Source organism: Colletotrichum costaricense, assembly GCF_030867565.1.
Source record: "Colletotrichum costaricense strain IMI 309622 chromosome Unknown Scaffold_8.1, whole genome shotgun sequence".
NCBI lineage: Eukaryota > Fungi > Ascomycota > Sordariomycetes > Glomerellales > Glomerellaceae > Colletotrichum > Colletotrichum costaricense.
In genome coordinates, this window is record NW_026848237.1 from 1,344,634 (window position 1) to 1,360,928 (window position 16,295).

The 16,295-nt window shown below is 52.2% G+C and overlaps 9 protein-coding genes across 9 annotated transcripts; 5 read left to right on the top strand and 4 right to left on the bottom strand.

Annotated features, from left to right (window-relative positions):
* Nucleotides 1–468: 468 nt before the first annotated feature.
* On the bottom strand, nucleotides 469–1,512 carry CCOS01_08477 (uncharacterized protein; the record flags this gene model as incomplete). The annotated part of the gene is made up of 1 exon (XM_060456638.1): nucleotides 469–1,512. One exon carries the CDS (start codon nucleotides 1,510–1,512, stop codon nucleotides 469–471), a length of 1,044 nt encoding a protein of 347 aa, XP_060312912.1.
* Nucleotides 1,513–1,978: 466 nt separating this feature from the next.
* CCOS01_08478 (uncharacterized protein) lies at nucleotides 1,979–2,269 on the top strand (the record flags this gene model as incomplete). Its single annotated transcript, XM_060456639.1, has 1 exon — nucleotides 1,979–2,269. One exon carries the CDS (start codon nucleotides 1,979–1,981, stop codon nucleotides 2,267–2,269), a length of 291 nt encoding a protein of 96 aa, XP_060312913.1.
* An 81-nt stretch (nucleotides 2,270–2,350) lies between these two features.
* On the bottom strand, nucleotides 2,351–2,740 carry CCOS01_08479 (uncharacterized protein; the record flags this gene model as incomplete). The annotated part of the gene is made up of 1 exon (XM_060456640.1): nucleotides 2,351–2,740. One exon carries the CDS (start codon nucleotides 2,738–2,740, stop codon nucleotides 2,351–2,353), a length of 390 nt encoding a protein of 129 aa, XP_060312914.1.
* An 807-nt stretch (nucleotides 2,741–3,547) lies between these two features.
* Nucleotides 3,548–5,029, top strand: CCOS01_08480 (uncharacterized protein; the record flags this gene model as incomplete). Its single annotated transcript, XM_060456641.1, has 1 exon — nucleotides 3,548–5,029. One exon carries the CDS (start codon nucleotides 3,548–3,550, stop codon nucleotides 5,027–5,029), a length of 1,482 nt encoding a protein of 493 aa, XP_060312915.1.
* Nucleotides 5,030–5,209: 180 nt separating this feature from the next.
* On the bottom strand, nucleotides 5,210–6,491 carry CCOS01_08481 (uncharacterized protein; the record flags this gene model as incomplete). Its single annotated transcript, XM_060456642.1, has 2 exons — nucleotides 5,210–6,316; nucleotides 6,441–6,491. The coding sequence occupies 2 exons, from the start codon at nucleotides 6,489–6,491 to the stop codon at nucleotides 5,210–5,212; spliced, it is 1,158 nt and encodes a 385-aa protein (XP_060312916.1).
* Nucleotides 6,492–7,694: 1,203 nt separating this feature from the next.
* Nucleotides 7,695–8,444, top strand: CCOS01_08482 (uncharacterized protein; the record flags this gene model as incomplete). Its single annotated transcript, XM_060456643.1, has 1 exon — nucleotides 7,695–8,444. The coding sequence occupies one exon, from the start codon at nucleotides 7,695–7,697 to the stop codon at nucleotides 8,442–8,444; it is 750 nt and encodes a 249-aa protein (XP_060312917.1).
* A 1,573-nt stretch (nucleotides 8,445–10,017) lies between these two features.
* Nucleotides 10,018–10,311, bottom strand: CCOS01_08483 (uncharacterized protein; the record flags this gene model as incomplete). The annotated part of the gene is made up of 1 exon (XM_060456644.1): nucleotides 10,018–10,311. The coding sequence occupies one exon, from the start codon at nucleotides 10,309–10,311 to the stop codon at nucleotides 10,018–10,020; it is 294 nt and encodes a 97-aa protein (XP_060312918.1).
* Nucleotides 10,312–10,429: 118 nt separating this feature from the next.
* On the top strand, nucleotides 10,430–10,657 carry CCOS01_08484 (uncharacterized protein; the record flags this gene model as incomplete). Its single annotated transcript, XM_060456645.1, has 1 exon — nucleotides 10,430–10,657. The coding sequence occupies one exon, from the start codon at nucleotides 10,430–10,432 to the stop codon at nucleotides 10,655–10,657; it is 228 nt and encodes a 75-aa protein (XP_060312919.1).
* A 2,335-nt stretch (nucleotides 10,658–12,992) lies between these two features.
* Nucleotides 12,993–16,151, top strand: CCOS01_08485 (set-domain histone methyltransferase-8; the record flags this gene model as incomplete). The annotated part of the gene is made up of 1 exon (XM_060456646.1): nucleotides 12,993–16,151. The coding sequence occupies one exon, from the start codon at nucleotides 12,993–12,995 to the stop codon at nucleotides 16,149–16,151; it is 3,159 nt and encodes a 1,052-aa protein (XP_060312920.1).
* Nucleotides 16,152–16,295: the final 144 nt, after the last annotated feature.

Consider the following 16,295-nt stretch of genomic DNA (forward strand, 5'->3'; position numbering starts at 1 on the left):
GCGACAGAACAAGGTACGCGCCTCCTTCCCGGAAAGGTGTCTGAAGGAGATCAACACCACCTATACTGTCCGACCTCGTACACGGCTTTAGACGAGGCAATTCGGGTTCAATGGGTGCATAGGTGCACAAAGGACCTCGTCATGGGAAGCCGGAATGGGACGGAAGGATTTGGGCTTATTTTATCGTAGCATCTTGGTCCCTTCACACAGAATTTGTGGTTGGCCTTAGAATTATGAAGATAGCATCACTAAGGTACGTTTCTTTCGCCTGGAAAGAGCTTGATGGAAAATTGATACTCTACTCACTGGTTCCGTTCTAATGCTATGCGGTCCCAAAGGGCAAAGAAACAAACCGGGCTATGCCTCTAACGACGTGTCCTGTTCCGTGCTTCCCAAGGCAGGTCCTGCTCGCTCAACTCCCTATGTTTGTCAGGGTTCCCTGGAGCTGGTAGCCCGATACAACTTGACTTAAGACCTCGGTCTGTGGCGGCGAGATCGGTAGACCTGGCGATACCAAAACCACCATCTGTTGATCTCCTCTTTAGTCTGCAAAATGGCCTGCCGCGGTTCCTGTTGGAGATGGTCGGACTGGTCGGCGTCGGTGATCAGGGCCCTGACAGTGCGGCCTGGCTGAGTGTGGCTTTCCGATGAGTTATGAAGATTGCGTTGGACGGCCGAGTGGTGCGGTTCACGCGGTTGTTGAGGAGCGAGGCTAACTCGAGACTCCTGGGCTTTTAGCGGTGACCGATCCCGCCTGTCACCGTTTTGATCAGCCGCCGCTAGGGAAGACGTCGCCGTATTGTATCGGGAGTCTCTAGTCGAGCGGGACGGCACCGCTCCTTTACTTGCCTGAGGCTTCTTTGCCGCCTCGTCCTCCGCCCTCCGGATTAGAGAATTGAACACCTCGGAGACCGTACGCACATGTGACGGCAGCGTGACATTGGGCCCAGCCCCATCAGTAGCGTGTGAGGTGTTCGCGACAAGCGGCTCATCTCTTAGTACCGCGTCCGTGTTTACGCCTACAGAGCCTCTAGCGGCTGGGGAGTGAGGATGCGTGATCGGACGGGCATCGTCATCAGAAGAGTCGTCCTCGCGATTCTCGGGATCGGGATCGGTCGGTTCGACTGTAGCCGTCCATGGGGGGCGCAAGGTTTGCTCGTGGGTAGGCTTGCTCTGGTCGGCCACCTTGGCTTCATCGGTCTCTTGAGGGCTATCGGCATCATCACGCGGCTCCTTTCGCCACTCCTCGCTCCAATGCTGGAGTGTACCCTTGAGCCAGGTACTAAGCTTGCCCCTCTGATTCCAGGATTCTGGCCATGCTGCAGTTGCTAGATCTAATTCTTCAGCCTCTCCCTCTTCCCATCCCAGAAATTTGAGATAGTCGTGATTCGGGTCAGTTTCGTCAACAGCTACTATGTGCTGCGAGTTCGGCTCTTTTTCTTTCAGCCGATGATAATAGCGCCACAGCTGACGGGCGCGTTCTTTGCGCCCCTCTGGAGTAAGCTTTGGCATACTTGGCGCTTGAGTCGACTACCGGGATACTCTCACCGTGATACTAGAGATGCTAGGGATAGAACACACCCAGGCTGGCGAGGTCGAAAATGGCTTCTTCCGCGTGGTATGTCTTTTTCGCCGCTCGAGGCTATTTGCCGGAAGCTTGCCTAGACGGGATGGGAAACACACTCATATAGCACCGGAGCCGCGGCGTAGCTGCGGTAAAACTTCGTGTCGGCTGAGGACGCAGTAAAGCTGATATTTAAATCCAACATCTCATACGTTGTTACAAGAGCGGGCATCGTCCCGGGCTGAGTCTCGACATTGAGCGTGGGTCTGACTATAGCCTTGCGCGTGGTCTCGTTGTCTGGCCCCTAATAGCGCTGAGCCCGCGCCATTCATCATTCATTTGTTGCATAGGCGGTCTCGTTGTTAAAACTGAACGTATACTGAACTGAGGCATACCTCACAAAGCCCGCCGCACATGACTAAGATCAGCGCACAAAAGGGCCCGTTTGAGTCCAAGACCCAGGCACCAACCGACCGTGATCACCTATTTGCCCACGAGCATCCGAGCGCGGATCGGTCAGGTATGAGAAACATTCGATGCGAAGAGAAGCAGATGGACTTGGCGCGCAACAACATCGTGATTGATCTTGAGCTTCCAGGAGACTCAGCGAGCCGTGAGACCAGACCATTTCGGGCATTGGAGGAAGTGCTCCTATCGAGCTTACACGCCAGCCATCCCCTATACAATCCCGCAGAAACGCGCTGACAAGCCAAGATTGTTGCTCTTTGACAAGAAAGATAGTTCGAGATAACACATGTACTCAACCGACCACTGTAACCAACCTCCCTATACCCATGACCTCTCTTCCCAGATAGTGAGACACGCATCGTCGTAGTCCTTCCTTGTGAAGGAGTGTCCCGACCGGATCTTGGTCAAAAACGCGCACCAACTATCAACGTCCAGAACCATTTCCGAAACGGCCCAGGTCGCCTCCCAAATCTTGATCGCTCCGGCATCTTTTAGTCGGATCCCCTCTGCAACACTGGAGCGCTTCCTGCTAGCAGCCCGGAGGACTTCTTCCGCAAAGGCATCGGGTAGGGCTTTGCGTTTCCCCGTCTTACACGAACCTGGCCACTCCGATAGAGGCCTGTAGGAATAGCCGAGGAAACCATATGGGGCTTCAACCTTGACAGGGTCATCTAGCACATCGCGCAGGTACCACAAAGCGTGGCACATTCTTCGGTCAGCGTCGGTCCTGAACTTTGTGTCGGTTTTCATAGCCGCGTAATTACTGGAAATCTTTAAATAAGTATATGTGAAAGTTATTCCGGCCAAGAAGATAAGAACAGCTGCAACGAAGTTGGTGACTTTGTGGTGACGAGAAGGTGGCATAATGATGCGCTAGGAAGTTGACAAGTCTGCGGAGTGACGAGGAACGGGCGACGTTAATCGTTCAAAAAGTCTTTCGGCCAGGCGGTATTTAAGTATAGTTGGCGTTTTACGGGTAGAGTTGTTTACGAATCCGGTGGCTAGGATGACAACTAAGGACGTCATCTTCGTACGTCTCGCCATATCACATAGGCCAGACCTCGGATCATAATCAGATACGATGATTCTAGAAAAAGAGGCCTTCGTCCCGACCATCCTAAAAGAAGCCATAGCTGGTCCATAAAGCCACAAGTCTATGCGACAGCGAGGCCCGACCATGGGAACAGCCCGCCGCTATACCGAGGCGCATGGAGAAGCATTGTCATTCCATAGAACCGTCGCACGACCTTTGTACAGCTGGGCGATAATCAATCGTGTTTCGTAATGTCCCGCTGTTGAAACCGATTGATGAGACAAGACCCAAGGGTCATCGTGGACCCGACCTTCGACCGAGATTGAGACAGGCCGAGACTGTCACTCGAGCTATATACAGAGAGCCCGGAGGGCATGACCAGTGGCATAAATTCCGATACATCCTCTGCCCTCCATCGCACATTGCCCAAGTACCGGCTAAGCCATAGGAACGCGGAGACCCCAGCAAGCAAAGCAGTCGCCATGCCACAGGGCGAGGATTGGCTCGAAAGAGCTACACGAAGAGCGAGACGGCGGAACGAAAAGTCGGAGAACTCCTTTAGGCCTATGTTTTCGAACTATAATCCCGGTTTCCGGAGATGGCAGGCCTCATACAAAGACACACGGAGGACATCCAGGCCGACAGATGTCAAGAATGAAAGTCAAGCGACGGGCGGCAGTTTTGATGCTTTCTTGGCTTGGGTATTGCGGAATTGGGCCCAGATACGCAGAATTCTGGGGATGCCTCTCGAGCTCTTGCGCCTGCTATTCAGAGTAGTGCCGCCGTGCACTTGGCTCTATATCGCCGCCGCAGTGATGGGACTATCGGCGGTGTTTCTCGCGACTGCGACAGCTACCGCAACGGCACGGTCCAGCATCACACATCTGGGCAGTTACCTCTCACTAAGCCCACTGAACAGTCTATTGCCACAATGGCTCGCAGGTAACGCACAAATTTTCGACAAAAAGGAATACGATCTGGTTCTAGGATCGTTGTCGACCTATCACGATGACCTGTGGATGGGGGCTCGCAATCTTTCCTCTATCCTACGACAATCCGGGAGCGATAAGAGCAGCAGCTTTTCCCTGGAGTGTTTGAGAAAGGCCCTCCTAGGGTCAAATGATCTAGCATCACTAGCTGAGAGGACGGGGCACGAGATACTCATCAGTGGTAGTAATCTAAAGTCCACAGACGTAGGACAGACCTTCGCGGTTGATATTCACATCCAGGACATCGTTGCCGCAATCCAGTATGAGAGCAATGCCTTCCATGACAAGACACAGAAGATTTTACAAGAATCTTACCAGGCTTCTTCGGTACTACTCTACCTTATCGATCAGAACCCTGCAGATAAGATGGCAGATCTAAGCTGGGCTGACAGGTTTCGGGCAATCGTTGCGCTGCCAGAGACTCTGCTTTGGGATAGCCCGACAGTGACCCAGAAAGCCGTCGCAAGAAGGGCTAAGCGGTTTATTAATATCCTGAAAGGTGTCAAGGGCGTTGGGGACGAGATCACAAAGTATGTTAACACCAGCCAGCTGCGCCAAGACCTTGTTATGTCGGTATGCGCACTGGAAAGAGTTTTCCAGGAAGCGGCGTCGATCGGAGAACATCGCTACGATGACCTGAAGGCACTGGGCCAGGACGGCATCGCCGGGAAAAGTGTCGATTATGAGAATGTCGGAAGGGCAACGCTCCACTTGGAGCTCTGGCGCGCCATGGCTTCGAGCCAATGTCGGATATCGGTGTTGGAAATGGAAAGGTTTGAGAGGAGAAGGACCAGCCTGGCAGACTGGAAGCGGAGCACCGTGGCGCTGTCAGTGAGCCTAGAGGACCTCCAGAAAAGAGTCGAGGGTCAGGGTGGTCTTGAAAAGGAGAAAGACAGCGACGCGATCGACGTGGAGATGACGCTAAAGACAAAGGCTCAAGAGTTCCGGAGTACGCTACAACAGACGTTCTCTTAGCATATTTATATGCGTATAATCGGGATAGAAAGAGGGAGACAGCGAGGTAGACGAGAACATTGATGGATAAGATTAGAGAAACGCCAACCCCAACTCCTTCTATATGTAAGCACGCATCTACCGTTCCACCGTTCTAACATAGTCTTCCCCTCGCTGCCCAGGAACCGACTCCAGGTCAGCCTACATGTAGAGGATAAAGTTCATCAGTGCCTCGTCGAATGCGTCGTGGTACAGCCATGCCCAGATCCCCTTCTCTGCGTCATCGAGGCCCAGCACCTCCAACTGCGCCTTAATGCGTGATACGCACTCCATCCGGTCCTGGCGTGCCTGTTCCCTTGCCTTTCTAACGTGTTCAACGTAGAGACGCTTGCGATCACTTTCGGCGCGGGACCGACCCTGTACCGAAACCAATAAGGCGTTGATTTCTTCGAGAAGCCTGCCAACGAGTCTGTCCGTCTGCTGGTGCAAAGCATCGATGAGGCGTTGGATATCCGGTACCGGTCCTCCGGTAGAGTGAACGGCGGGTCGGTAGTTAGTTTCGGCCGAGGTCAATGCGAGAAACTTCTGGTCTCGATAAGAGAAGTGGCACCGATCCGGCGAAGTGGCCGGCGAGGTGGCCGGCGAGGAGTCCGATGACGCGTTAGACGAAGAGCTCCAACCGGATGGCTCCCATTGACCATTGTGACGTGGGTGCTGAAGTTTCGGCACCGCCCTCATAGTCGATCGCAGATGTCCGGCAACGGAGCTCTTTGCAATTGAGCTCGGCGGGTCGACGGGGCGATGCTTGGCGATGCTAGTGGAACAGCCGCCGGGATCTCGTGCGACATACCAGCCCAAGATCATATCGTTACGAATGTTCTCGGGCCATTCGACCACCGACTTGTTGATCTTCTTATCGTAAACAGTTGGGAGCGGCTTCTCCTTCTTGAACTTCTGGAGGTAGTAGGTCAAGCTCGACAACATCTTCGTTCGGATCGCGCGCCATTCCTCGTCGGTAAGAGTCGCAAGGTCGATGTTCATACGGATTGCGAGCACATGCAAATCCGCACTCTTCGGATACTTGTTCGCGCCTTGGTGGTTTGAGTACTTCTCGACGGTACGAATCCGAGTCTTCTCGTCTGAGGGTGCGTTCTTCAGCTCTTTCAGCGTCTCGGCGGTAACACGATAGTACGCCAAAAACCCATGGACGAGGATTTTGTCAGAAGCGGACCACTGTACTTTGCAATTAGGCGCTCCACCGACCAACTCGCCGATTGTGCGGCCGCGGAAGACGTATGAAGATCGATCCTATTACTCGGAACGTTAGTTGGAGGACTGAGACCTAGAGGTTCAAGCTGGCCTGAAGGGGGATATCATCGAGTCCGCCAGCTTAATAGCAAAACGGAAACCGACCAGAAGGAAATCTGCTTACTTTTGGATCGCCGCCCGCGGCCACGGTCGGCTCTCGTGAGCTCTGCATCATCTTCAGACGACCTCGCGGAGTAGAAACTGTAAGATGAGAAGTCGCGCCTAGAGCAGGATATTGCTTCTGTATGGATTTGCAGCTTTCGAGATCAGCAACCAATGTGGCCGGTCAAGAGCACAACAACTCAACGTACTAGGCACGGAACACACAGGGTATGAGGCAGTATGTTGGGTCTGTGAAATGACAGGGAGAGGTTGCCGCTATAGGAAGGTGTAACTGAAGAGCTCAGCAATCGAAGTAGACGGTGAGCTGTTCATAATATACGGAACATGCGAAATAAGATGCAGCACATTGCGCTCGTCGGGTATTAGATCCTCTGAGTAAGACATCGAGAGAAGGGGTAATGTGCGCAGAGCCAAACAATTTCCGGCAAGTGATGCAAGTACCCCTTCACCCTGAGGAGTGAAGCCGCGAGGCGGTACACAACTCACCTACGCCACCTCTACCACGTCATCGTGCTTGGACCATGGAAGGAACGGCTTTGTGGCTTTGAGTCTCTATAGTATCACTGGGTTTCGCTTCTGCCAGATTATGAGAGGGACGGAGCTGCGCTTTTACCGCGCTTGCCGATCGGCACAGAGTCTCGGCTAAGTGATTTCGTCAAGCCCGCAGAGCTTCAGCTAAAAGTTGTTTAAAGCTGCAGCGGATTGTCTCGTCACGTCTCGTATCAAATACAGGGTTCGAAAGGTTAGCGAACTACGGACCGACGCAGGTTTAAAAATCTGTGACTCCTACTACGTAAACCATCGAATGTAGCGTGATCCTCCTAGGATGAATGAAGAATGTTCCTTCTGGACGTCTTTTGCTACGACAGCAGTGTGAAAGAAATGATCCAGGTCATCGAAAGCTCTCAGCCGCAGTAGTATAAGCATTTCCTTTTCGACGCAGAGTCTAAAAGTAATTGGTAACATGGTCCAACTATCAGACATTATTTGCGGCGCGAGTTCCCGTGTGCCGAAAGAACCACGGTACTTCCTAACGTGAAGGAATGAGGACTTTTGCCGCAAAAGCGGAAATGTAACTCGATTAGGACGATCATAGTTCGACGATTACGCTTTCTCAAGGGTGAGTAGAAGAGTATATGATCGGGCTAACGCCACTGCTCCAGTACCACTTGTAGACACCTTTCCCAGATCACCCAAGCCCCCTTAGTACCACAGCTTTAGTCTCTAGTCCTTCTAGTCGTTAACCTCTATCGAAATGGCCCCTGCTCTTCCATCTTCCTCGTTCGCGTCGAAAGCTAGTTATTTTAGTTACTTGCTCGCCCACGCGATCGGCGCCGAATGCGAGGTCGGATTGCAAGACGACTTCCACACCTTCTGCAACATTCACTATAATGCCGACGAAGCCAGCACTGCCTCTAGACATACCTTAACCCCGAAGGCTCCAGGAGCATATCCCGTAGGCCATCCGCCGATGCATGTGACCACAGATCTGTCCGACGTTGGTACATACGAGCTACCGCCCACGCCAGGCAACATCCCGATGCCACTGATTCAGAACAAAGCGCTACAAGGCGACAACTGGGAGAGCTACAAGGCATGGAATCGCGATAACCCTGGCGTGCCATCCTCTACCCCAGTCCACCAGGGCCAAGGACAACCGGCGCCGGCATCAGCCCCTCAACAAGCCACGTTTTCACAGCCGCAGGGCGCCTGGCCTCCTCAGTCTCCTCACATCGGCAGTGGACAGGTTCACGCCCCGAAGCCTCACTATCCCAATCTACAGCAAGCACTTGCTAAAGCGCCATTCTCAAGTGGCCAGATGCAGCAGCAGCAGCAGCATCAACCGGGAGATCCAGCCCTGACCGACTACGACATTCAGGTTCAGAGATTGACGGCTGCGCAGGAACAAGCCAAGGTAGCGCTGACGGGTATGGTGGATGCCATGCACATGCTTTCTACGTCATCAGTCGAGTTCCTGAAATATCGGGACTCGCTGAGAGGTTGAGTGCGATATACAGGGCCGGCAGGACTAAGAGGGGGGTCTCACAGGAAGGTGGTTAGCGGAGGGGTTTCGGGTGATAGATCTCTCATTGTAAGCGAAGCTTTCGTTGGGCCAGGTACTCTCGTTGTGTAGAGATGCTTGGCTAGGTTACATGGTGGCATAGGAATGGACTAGTGTTAAGCAATCGTACTTTCAAGGCTTCGTGGGTGGTTCACATTTTTAGCATTAGAGGTAGGGTGGGGGTGGCTCCAGTCATTAGCATAATACAAGAATGGATTCGGCAGATCGACATCTTTTTAACATAGTCCCTTCTATCATGCTGTGTAACTTGAGTCTCAGAAGATTACATGTGGGCTTCAGAAAGTCGTGCTTTGATACTTAGAGATCACTTAGAGATGAGGGGTAGGATAACGCCTGGCAAGATACGTTGGACGCTACAGGATTGGGACTGGGCCCTTGAGCGAAACTTCCGAAGCCAAGCTTAGTCAGAATGATGACTGATGCGAGGCTCCGAATCTACGGCAGCCGCCCCTAGTCGTAATTGCACATTGCTGATTACGACCGCGTGTCTCTTGCCCTTCTAATTGCCAAATTGCCAATTACGACCCAGCGTCTCTTTCCTTCTTAATTGCCCGTTCGTGGTTGCCGTGCGGGGTAAGTTTGCCTACGATCTCTGGACTGCTGCCACACCCACACAGATATAGATTGACGTCCAACTTGCCACATCGTGACCGCTACCTGCCTCTATATACCATTCTGACGATTTCATCGTCAACAATCTCTCCATAGGCTTCAATTGCACAGAAGTAGTCTAGTTGGTTATCGCCCAACCTTCTGGACTGCCGCGGTGTTCGGGATGGCAACCCAAGCACTTCAGTTCAATTCCAGCTTGTGGACCAATAGAGAGTTGTAAAAGAGATGATGGTAATGCTATCTCATATATATAAGCATTCCAGACCCTGTTTATCTGATCTATCTACCTTGGCGGGTCCCCTCTCGGTAAAGTCCACGTCCATAACTTCAATTGTACCTTAAATTAAGGTCCTTGAAGATTACTTGTGTGGTTCGATATGTTCACTGTGTGTTCTGTACATGAGGCTTGTTCCCTAAGATATTGGCTTCGGTTATTATCTTTTGCGATTTCTTATTATTTAATTTAGGTAATATACTAAATATTATTTATAGTACTTAGATATAGCCCTTGACTAATAATCTACATTTTTTAGAATCACGGATATTATTAAGTCCCGTAACCTAGATATTACTTTAAAAAGAAGGGTAATATTATAAAATATCCCCCCGACGGAGCAATCCGCCGGGGCCGTACCGTGTATTACGTATTGGGGAAAACTGGGTATAATGCGCTCCATACCTAACTACTAACCAAAATCAACCGACTCGACCATTGTCTCCCTTTCATCAACAGCTCCCAACCTTCCGCCGCGTGAAGTCCTCCCAAGTTCCAGCCGCCTACAGGGCGAGCTTCACCCACTCCAACGCGCACAGGACCTCCTGGTGCCAGCCCGCGTGGGCAGCCAGGTCCAGCATAATCTGTTCTTTTATATAGGTATTATCGTTACCCGGGGGGTCCCGTAGGAGCCGTCTGAGGCGCCGGCTTATCGCCCTGACCCCTGTACACCTCCGGCCCGTCCATCGTGGCCATTATGGCCAGGCCGGCGTCGATGTGCCGGATCCTGGCATCCGTACCGGCCCGGCTGTCCACGGCGCCTGTGATGTCGCCCAGCCGAATTCCGCACCGCCGGAAGGTACTTCGCCACTTCTTGGGCGTGCCCACGTTGGCCACGATGGCCACAGCGTCGAGCTGGCCGAGGGCGCCCAGCCCGAGAGGGGCAGACTTGTCGACGGGCATCTTTGGTAGAGTGGTGGTTTGTGTATTGATGGGTTTGTTTGGTGGATTTGTTTGGTGGATTTGTTTGGTGGATTTGTTTGGTTTGAATGGAGAGCAGCTTTGGGCGATGTTGGAAGCGATGAGGATGGAAAGAATCTTTGCGAGCTCTGAGCAGCAGATATTGGCCCATTTTGCCCTTTCTCCGGAAACCTCTACGTCGCCATCAAAGTTCAGAACCTCTGCGGTTGAGGGCCGCCTCCGACCATTGCGGCCGACCATTGCGGCCAACCATTACGGCCGACCTCTGCCGTCGACCTTTCCGGCCGGCGCCGCCGCCGAAGAGGGCAGCTTGCCCATCCCGAATTGAATGGCGGTTTTCGTATCGAAATCACTATATTGCGTTGAGCGCGTGCTTGGGATACATTGCGCGTATTGTGTAGTTAAAAAGTGTACTGTATCGTGTGATTTCCCTTGAAAGCGTGATCCCGTTAAGGTCGATCTTTTGTGCCTGTAAAGCCGGAAAAAAAACCACCACATTATAAAATATTGTAAATAGACCGGGAAAAGGCCTATTATACGGGAAGAGATAACGGAGTTGTGCTCAATAAAGGGATGCCCACGGGTATAGCCGTTTATAAAGGCTACGACATGACGACTCCGCGATTTCTATATTTGGATACTACTTATTCTATTTACAAGAACAGGAGAGAAGATTCGTTACCTATCTTTAGCCTCGACATAACGAAATCTTTAGCAAACTAGGAAACTTTCTTTATCTATCTAACTAAGTCTAAAACAGCGATCGACTCAGCAAGCAACTATCTAATCCCTTACCGTATATACGGATTCTTTCATAGCATGTTCTACACACTTACGCAGAATGTACTAGCAATCACATACAGGCGTTATTATTCGAGCTTAAATCCATCTTCCCATCGCCTTGACATAGCATAGGTCTATACCTAGCATTTCGCTATGTTCTATCGTAACACTCAATCATTACTTTCGAGCACCCATTGTATACCCGGGGACGCCTGGGTCTACATACATAGTGCTACGAAAAGGCCTAACAGACCTCACACTGGACCAAAAGAAAAAAGAACAATCCTAGGTTATCTACCCAAAAGAAGTACAAACAGAAAACCAACCCGATCACCATCACCACCTCCAAAGAAAAACAAGAACAGAAGCCAATAGCGACTTCCGGTCCTGGTGACCGCTTAGCAAAGCCCGCAAAATCACACGCAAGGAGAAGCTCGGCGAGTTACATTCTCCTGGCCACCGTCTATATGAGAAGGGGACAACAAAAGAACCAGACAGACAAGAAACCACACAAGAAACCACACAAGAAACCACACAAGAAACCACACAAGAAACCACACAAGAAACCACACAAGAAACCACACAAAAAAAGAATACCACTTCCCACTTATCAAGAATACTCATCAATACCCTGCCATTGGGACCATCTTCTCTACTCTTGAACAACTGTACCTGCCGGGGACGCCTGGGAATGATACATTATGTCTTGGGGGAGTTGATGGGCCTTGTACATCGCTTGGATTGCCATATTCTATCGCTTTCATAAGGCATACAGTTTTTGCCGTGCCGGATTACACCGTCGTAGACCTGCCTCCCGCCCCTTGCCCCAGCCTGACTGCAGCAGGTTGGAGATAGGCGACAGGGGCTATGGGCAGATTCTCGAAGGGTCGTTTCCGAGCTTCTCTCAACTATATGACACCATCTCAGGTCCATGAGGCTCATTCTGTTGACCCGTGTGACCCGCCTGACTGCAGCAGGTGGATCACTGTGGGCTGATTAGTCCCCGCGCTCAACCTCAAAGGAGGTTGTTTCAAAGCACGAGAACATACTAGTCCCGAGGAGACTCTTCCACCAGTCTGACTGCAGCAGGCTGGATAGGAGGCCGAGGGGCGGCTCCCTGGGTCCGATTACTGGACTCAGCGAGGAAGGAGGACGGTTTCGTTTAGCTTGACTAAGAAAGGACGTAACATGTAACAAGGATAGAGCTGAGACTAGCGCATAAATGGAGCACACAGTGTCGATTATACGAGCTTAACAATGTGCCGCACTTTTCTGCCGAAAGCATTCTAGAGGATGAGCAGACATCCCAAGGGTGAACCTCTGTGATGGTGTCGCTTGTTAATCTACCGGTGATGCTTGCGTAGTTTCCCTCCAGGGTTGTTGTGGCTCGTGCGCCATTCACGACCAACGTCAGTGATATGATATCGCGAGATCTTAGGTAACCACAGACTCAAAGCTAATGCTGGATATTCGGACTCGCTTTTCTTCAAGTGATATGCCAAACAAAGGGTATAGAGTTACGTGCGTATGCATGGAGGTATCATGTTCATAGCAGAACAGAGGGACACTCCTGAGCCGGTTGATCGATGTGACCTATGCAGGTTGCCGAATATCTCGTCGTTTGCCAACGCGCCTACGGGGTTTCGACGGTTATTGAACTCTTATTGCGCGAGAGCTTACTGTCAATGCGTCAGGGAAAATTTTCTCCCCAAGTCCGGTGTGCGATGCCGCTTTCCAACCTCAGCTAACGCGAACACCGCCAGACCGGGCAAACATCACATCTTGCGAGTCGACTTGATGAATCATTACCCATAGAAGAGCGCGCAGACTTCCCGACATTCTCACCGACGCTTCCTCAAAACCACTCACTTAAGACATAAATGCAACAAGCACAACGAGATGAGCGCCATCGAAGAGCTCGAAGGCCTCTGGAGAACTTTCCAACAGAGTACGTTATGCCCGAGACCCTATGCAAAGTAACGGACCTGTTCCTGATCTACGAAGCTCGACCTGAGGTGGCATCATCCGATACACAACAGGAAGCATCCCGACCTCTTCGTAGAGTTCCCTACGGACCCACCATCTCCAACGCAAGTCTTGTAGTGCTCCTCTCTATAAGAGAGAAAGTAGATGAGATCCTACAGTCAGGCATACCCAATGGCCCCAGCACCGACAGCTCGGTCGTGGGAGCCATCCCGCGGACGACGCACAATACCAGAGTTGGAAGGGAAAATGGCATCCGACAAAATCATTCAACGAGCGCCTTCGATTTTACGGGGGGTCCTCCTCGCACGCTTTCAAGCGAGACACTGCCTACTAGGGAGTCTAAGAAAGATTCAGTGTCCCCCCGCAGGGGCTCTCATCGTGGCGCTCGCCCTGACCAATATCCGCTTCTTTTGGAGGATCAAGACTGCTCGTCCCTAAAACAATCCCGTACCATCCCTCTCCTTACAGATAAAGAGGTCCGCGACCGCCTTTCCCAGAACAACACGGACTCTTTGTGTGAAGTAGCATTGAAGCCACACCTTCCTCTGCCCCATACTGCAGACAAAGGCCCTTTGGGCTCTGTCGCACAACCGCCCGTGTTTCCTTGTGTCGTAGCAGATCTTGGCCAGCGCACGGCTAGAACGCTCGGCCTCCTTGCGCAGGAAAAGACGGTACGGCAGTCTGGATTTATCAAAATCAAAGTCTCAGACTATAGGGTGCCAGACCGCACGGAAATGACGGTCACCGCCATCGCACCCATCGACTCCTACACGACGACTCGATCCGAAACACTCAAAGACGGCACGAACCGGATAGAGTACCATAATACGGGGCGTGTAAAAGAAGGGGACTCCAGAACCATGGGCGGTAGTCGCGGCCTTGGCGTTTCTACCGACTTTGGGTCGGCTTTCAGACGCGAGACCGTGGCTGATTTGTCTCAAAAGACTTATCTCGTCGGGAACTTGAGCGCGTTCGAGGGCCTTGACCCGGGGTACCTAGACTGCGGAGTTCAGCTACGGGCTATCCTCAGAGAAAACGTCGACGGGGTATCGTCGCCGTATCTCTATTGCGCCATTGACCCCCTGACGACAACTACGATGCACATCGAGGACTTGCGCAGTGCATCGGTTAACATGGTCCGTTGGGGTGGCCCTAAGGCGTGGCTCATAGTCGAGCCAGGTTCGTCCCGGAGACTGGAGGAACGCATTGCAAAAGCGTGCGGGGTCGCCACGGGCACTAGGACGTCTTGTTCGCAGTTCGTTCGCCACCTGAACAGGATCATCCCGTCGGAGACGCTTGACCATTGGAATATCAAGTATAACATTGTCGACTGCTACGCCGGAGAGCTGATTGCCACAATGCCCGATACCTATCACCAAGTGATTAATAGAGGAGTCAACATTGCCGAGGCCGTCAACGTCGCCTGGAGTCCTATAGCAGAACTTCTGACTGACTACAGGTTCTGCTCATCACGCTGTGCCGGTGATTCGGGCATTACCAAACGTCATCTGGACCCAGAGAAAGCTCAAGCTCTGTTAGGTAATGGTTCAGACGGCGGAAGCGTGTTCAGGCCGCTAGATGTAGGCATCTCGCCGCCAGCGCCTCTCTCAAGAGAGAAAGGCGCCTCCGCTGGAGGAAACACTCATATTCAGGCTAGGCTACATGGCCAAAAGCTTTCAGCCAGGAGGCAGAAACCTGAGTCGAGAATAGACCAAGGCGCGGCGTCGACATCGCAACGAAAGAGAGCGTCTCCGTGTACGGGCTCCTTCAGCCCACCCGCGGAGGGACCCGCGAAAGCCTGCAAGCGCCAACGTATCGAGGCTCGGGCACTCGAAATCGACGCGATTGCAGAGGGCGTTCTTGACGGCCATGGTGCTCAGAGGTGTATCAAAATTCTGGAGGCATGGCGGTGCTCTAGCGCCGATGCTCTATCGATGTTCATCCTCCCCAGGAGCCCCGGGCAGAGCCAGACCGGCCATTCCTCCATTCTGATCCAGCAGCACGAAGCATTCAAAGCCAAGTCCGAGCTCTCGACATTCCAATCCCACATGGCTCTCATCATGCTGCACTTACATAACAACGCTCAAGATAATGGGCGACAAAGGCGGTCGAAAGAAGCCGTCGACAAGCTGGTTATAACATACGCATCCAAAAGTGCGGAGGGACACAGCCGACGAAAATCGATGCGACGTTACCTTGCTTGGGGTCAGGCTTACTATCGTCTCAGTTGCCCCGATCTCGGCTTTCTGGCCGCTCTTCCGAGCAAGAATGCCCTCAGAGACGCAAGTGAACACCATATAGAGCGTTTACACAAAAGGCTCGCTTCTCGCCCCACGGTATCTACGATTCTACGAGAGTTCGGCTCTGCGTTCGCGGATCTCGTCCGAGGTGGTAGAGATCTGTGTTTCGAATACGACAGAGAGGCGGCTGGCGCGTCCGAACGCGTAGCTTCTATCGAAGACCCCCAGCGCCTGCTTGAGCTCCTGAGGATCGTCAAGATTGAGTGGAATCAAGAATCTCTTAGCAAGGATCATGTTACTTCTGGGCAGCTGCCTTGCTATGTGTGCGGTCAGAACAGCCATTGCCCATGTTTTCAGGATTGGTCGCGAAAGCAACACCCCTCTCTTCGCATTTTCAAATCAGATGGATCCAAAAAACCAAGCATATATCTACGTGCATTCCTTCTCGGTAATCACCGGAACCCGGAAGCTGAGAGCATAGTGCTTCGTGAGGGAGACACCATAGCCCTACTGCCCGGCAATCTCGTATCACAGGAACTTTCTTCGCCGACCGACTGGACATCTGCGCAACCCACCGTCTCCCTCTGTCAAGGTTTCGCAATCAAGGTTGATATGGATCACCTGTACATGAAGTTGCCGACATCATATGGCACGTCACGTAACGTCACTGTACGTATAGCCCTCGTGTCTGGTCTGAGAAGAGCTCTTCTTGTGGCTAGCCGGAACATTAGAAATGGTGAGATCGTTGGAATGGAACGGCCCGACGTCCCGCTTAAGCTACCTAACCCACACGCAACGATTTCGAGCCCTTGACAGGCCAACTACACAGAGCCCGTTTCGGCCTACAGTCAGGGCTTCTGGGACTCGGAACTAAGGTCGTGCAATACCAAAAGAATGCTAGTATAATGGTACCTGATCTGCAGCTCGGGAGGTTGACCACGGCTTTTACCGCAGTTC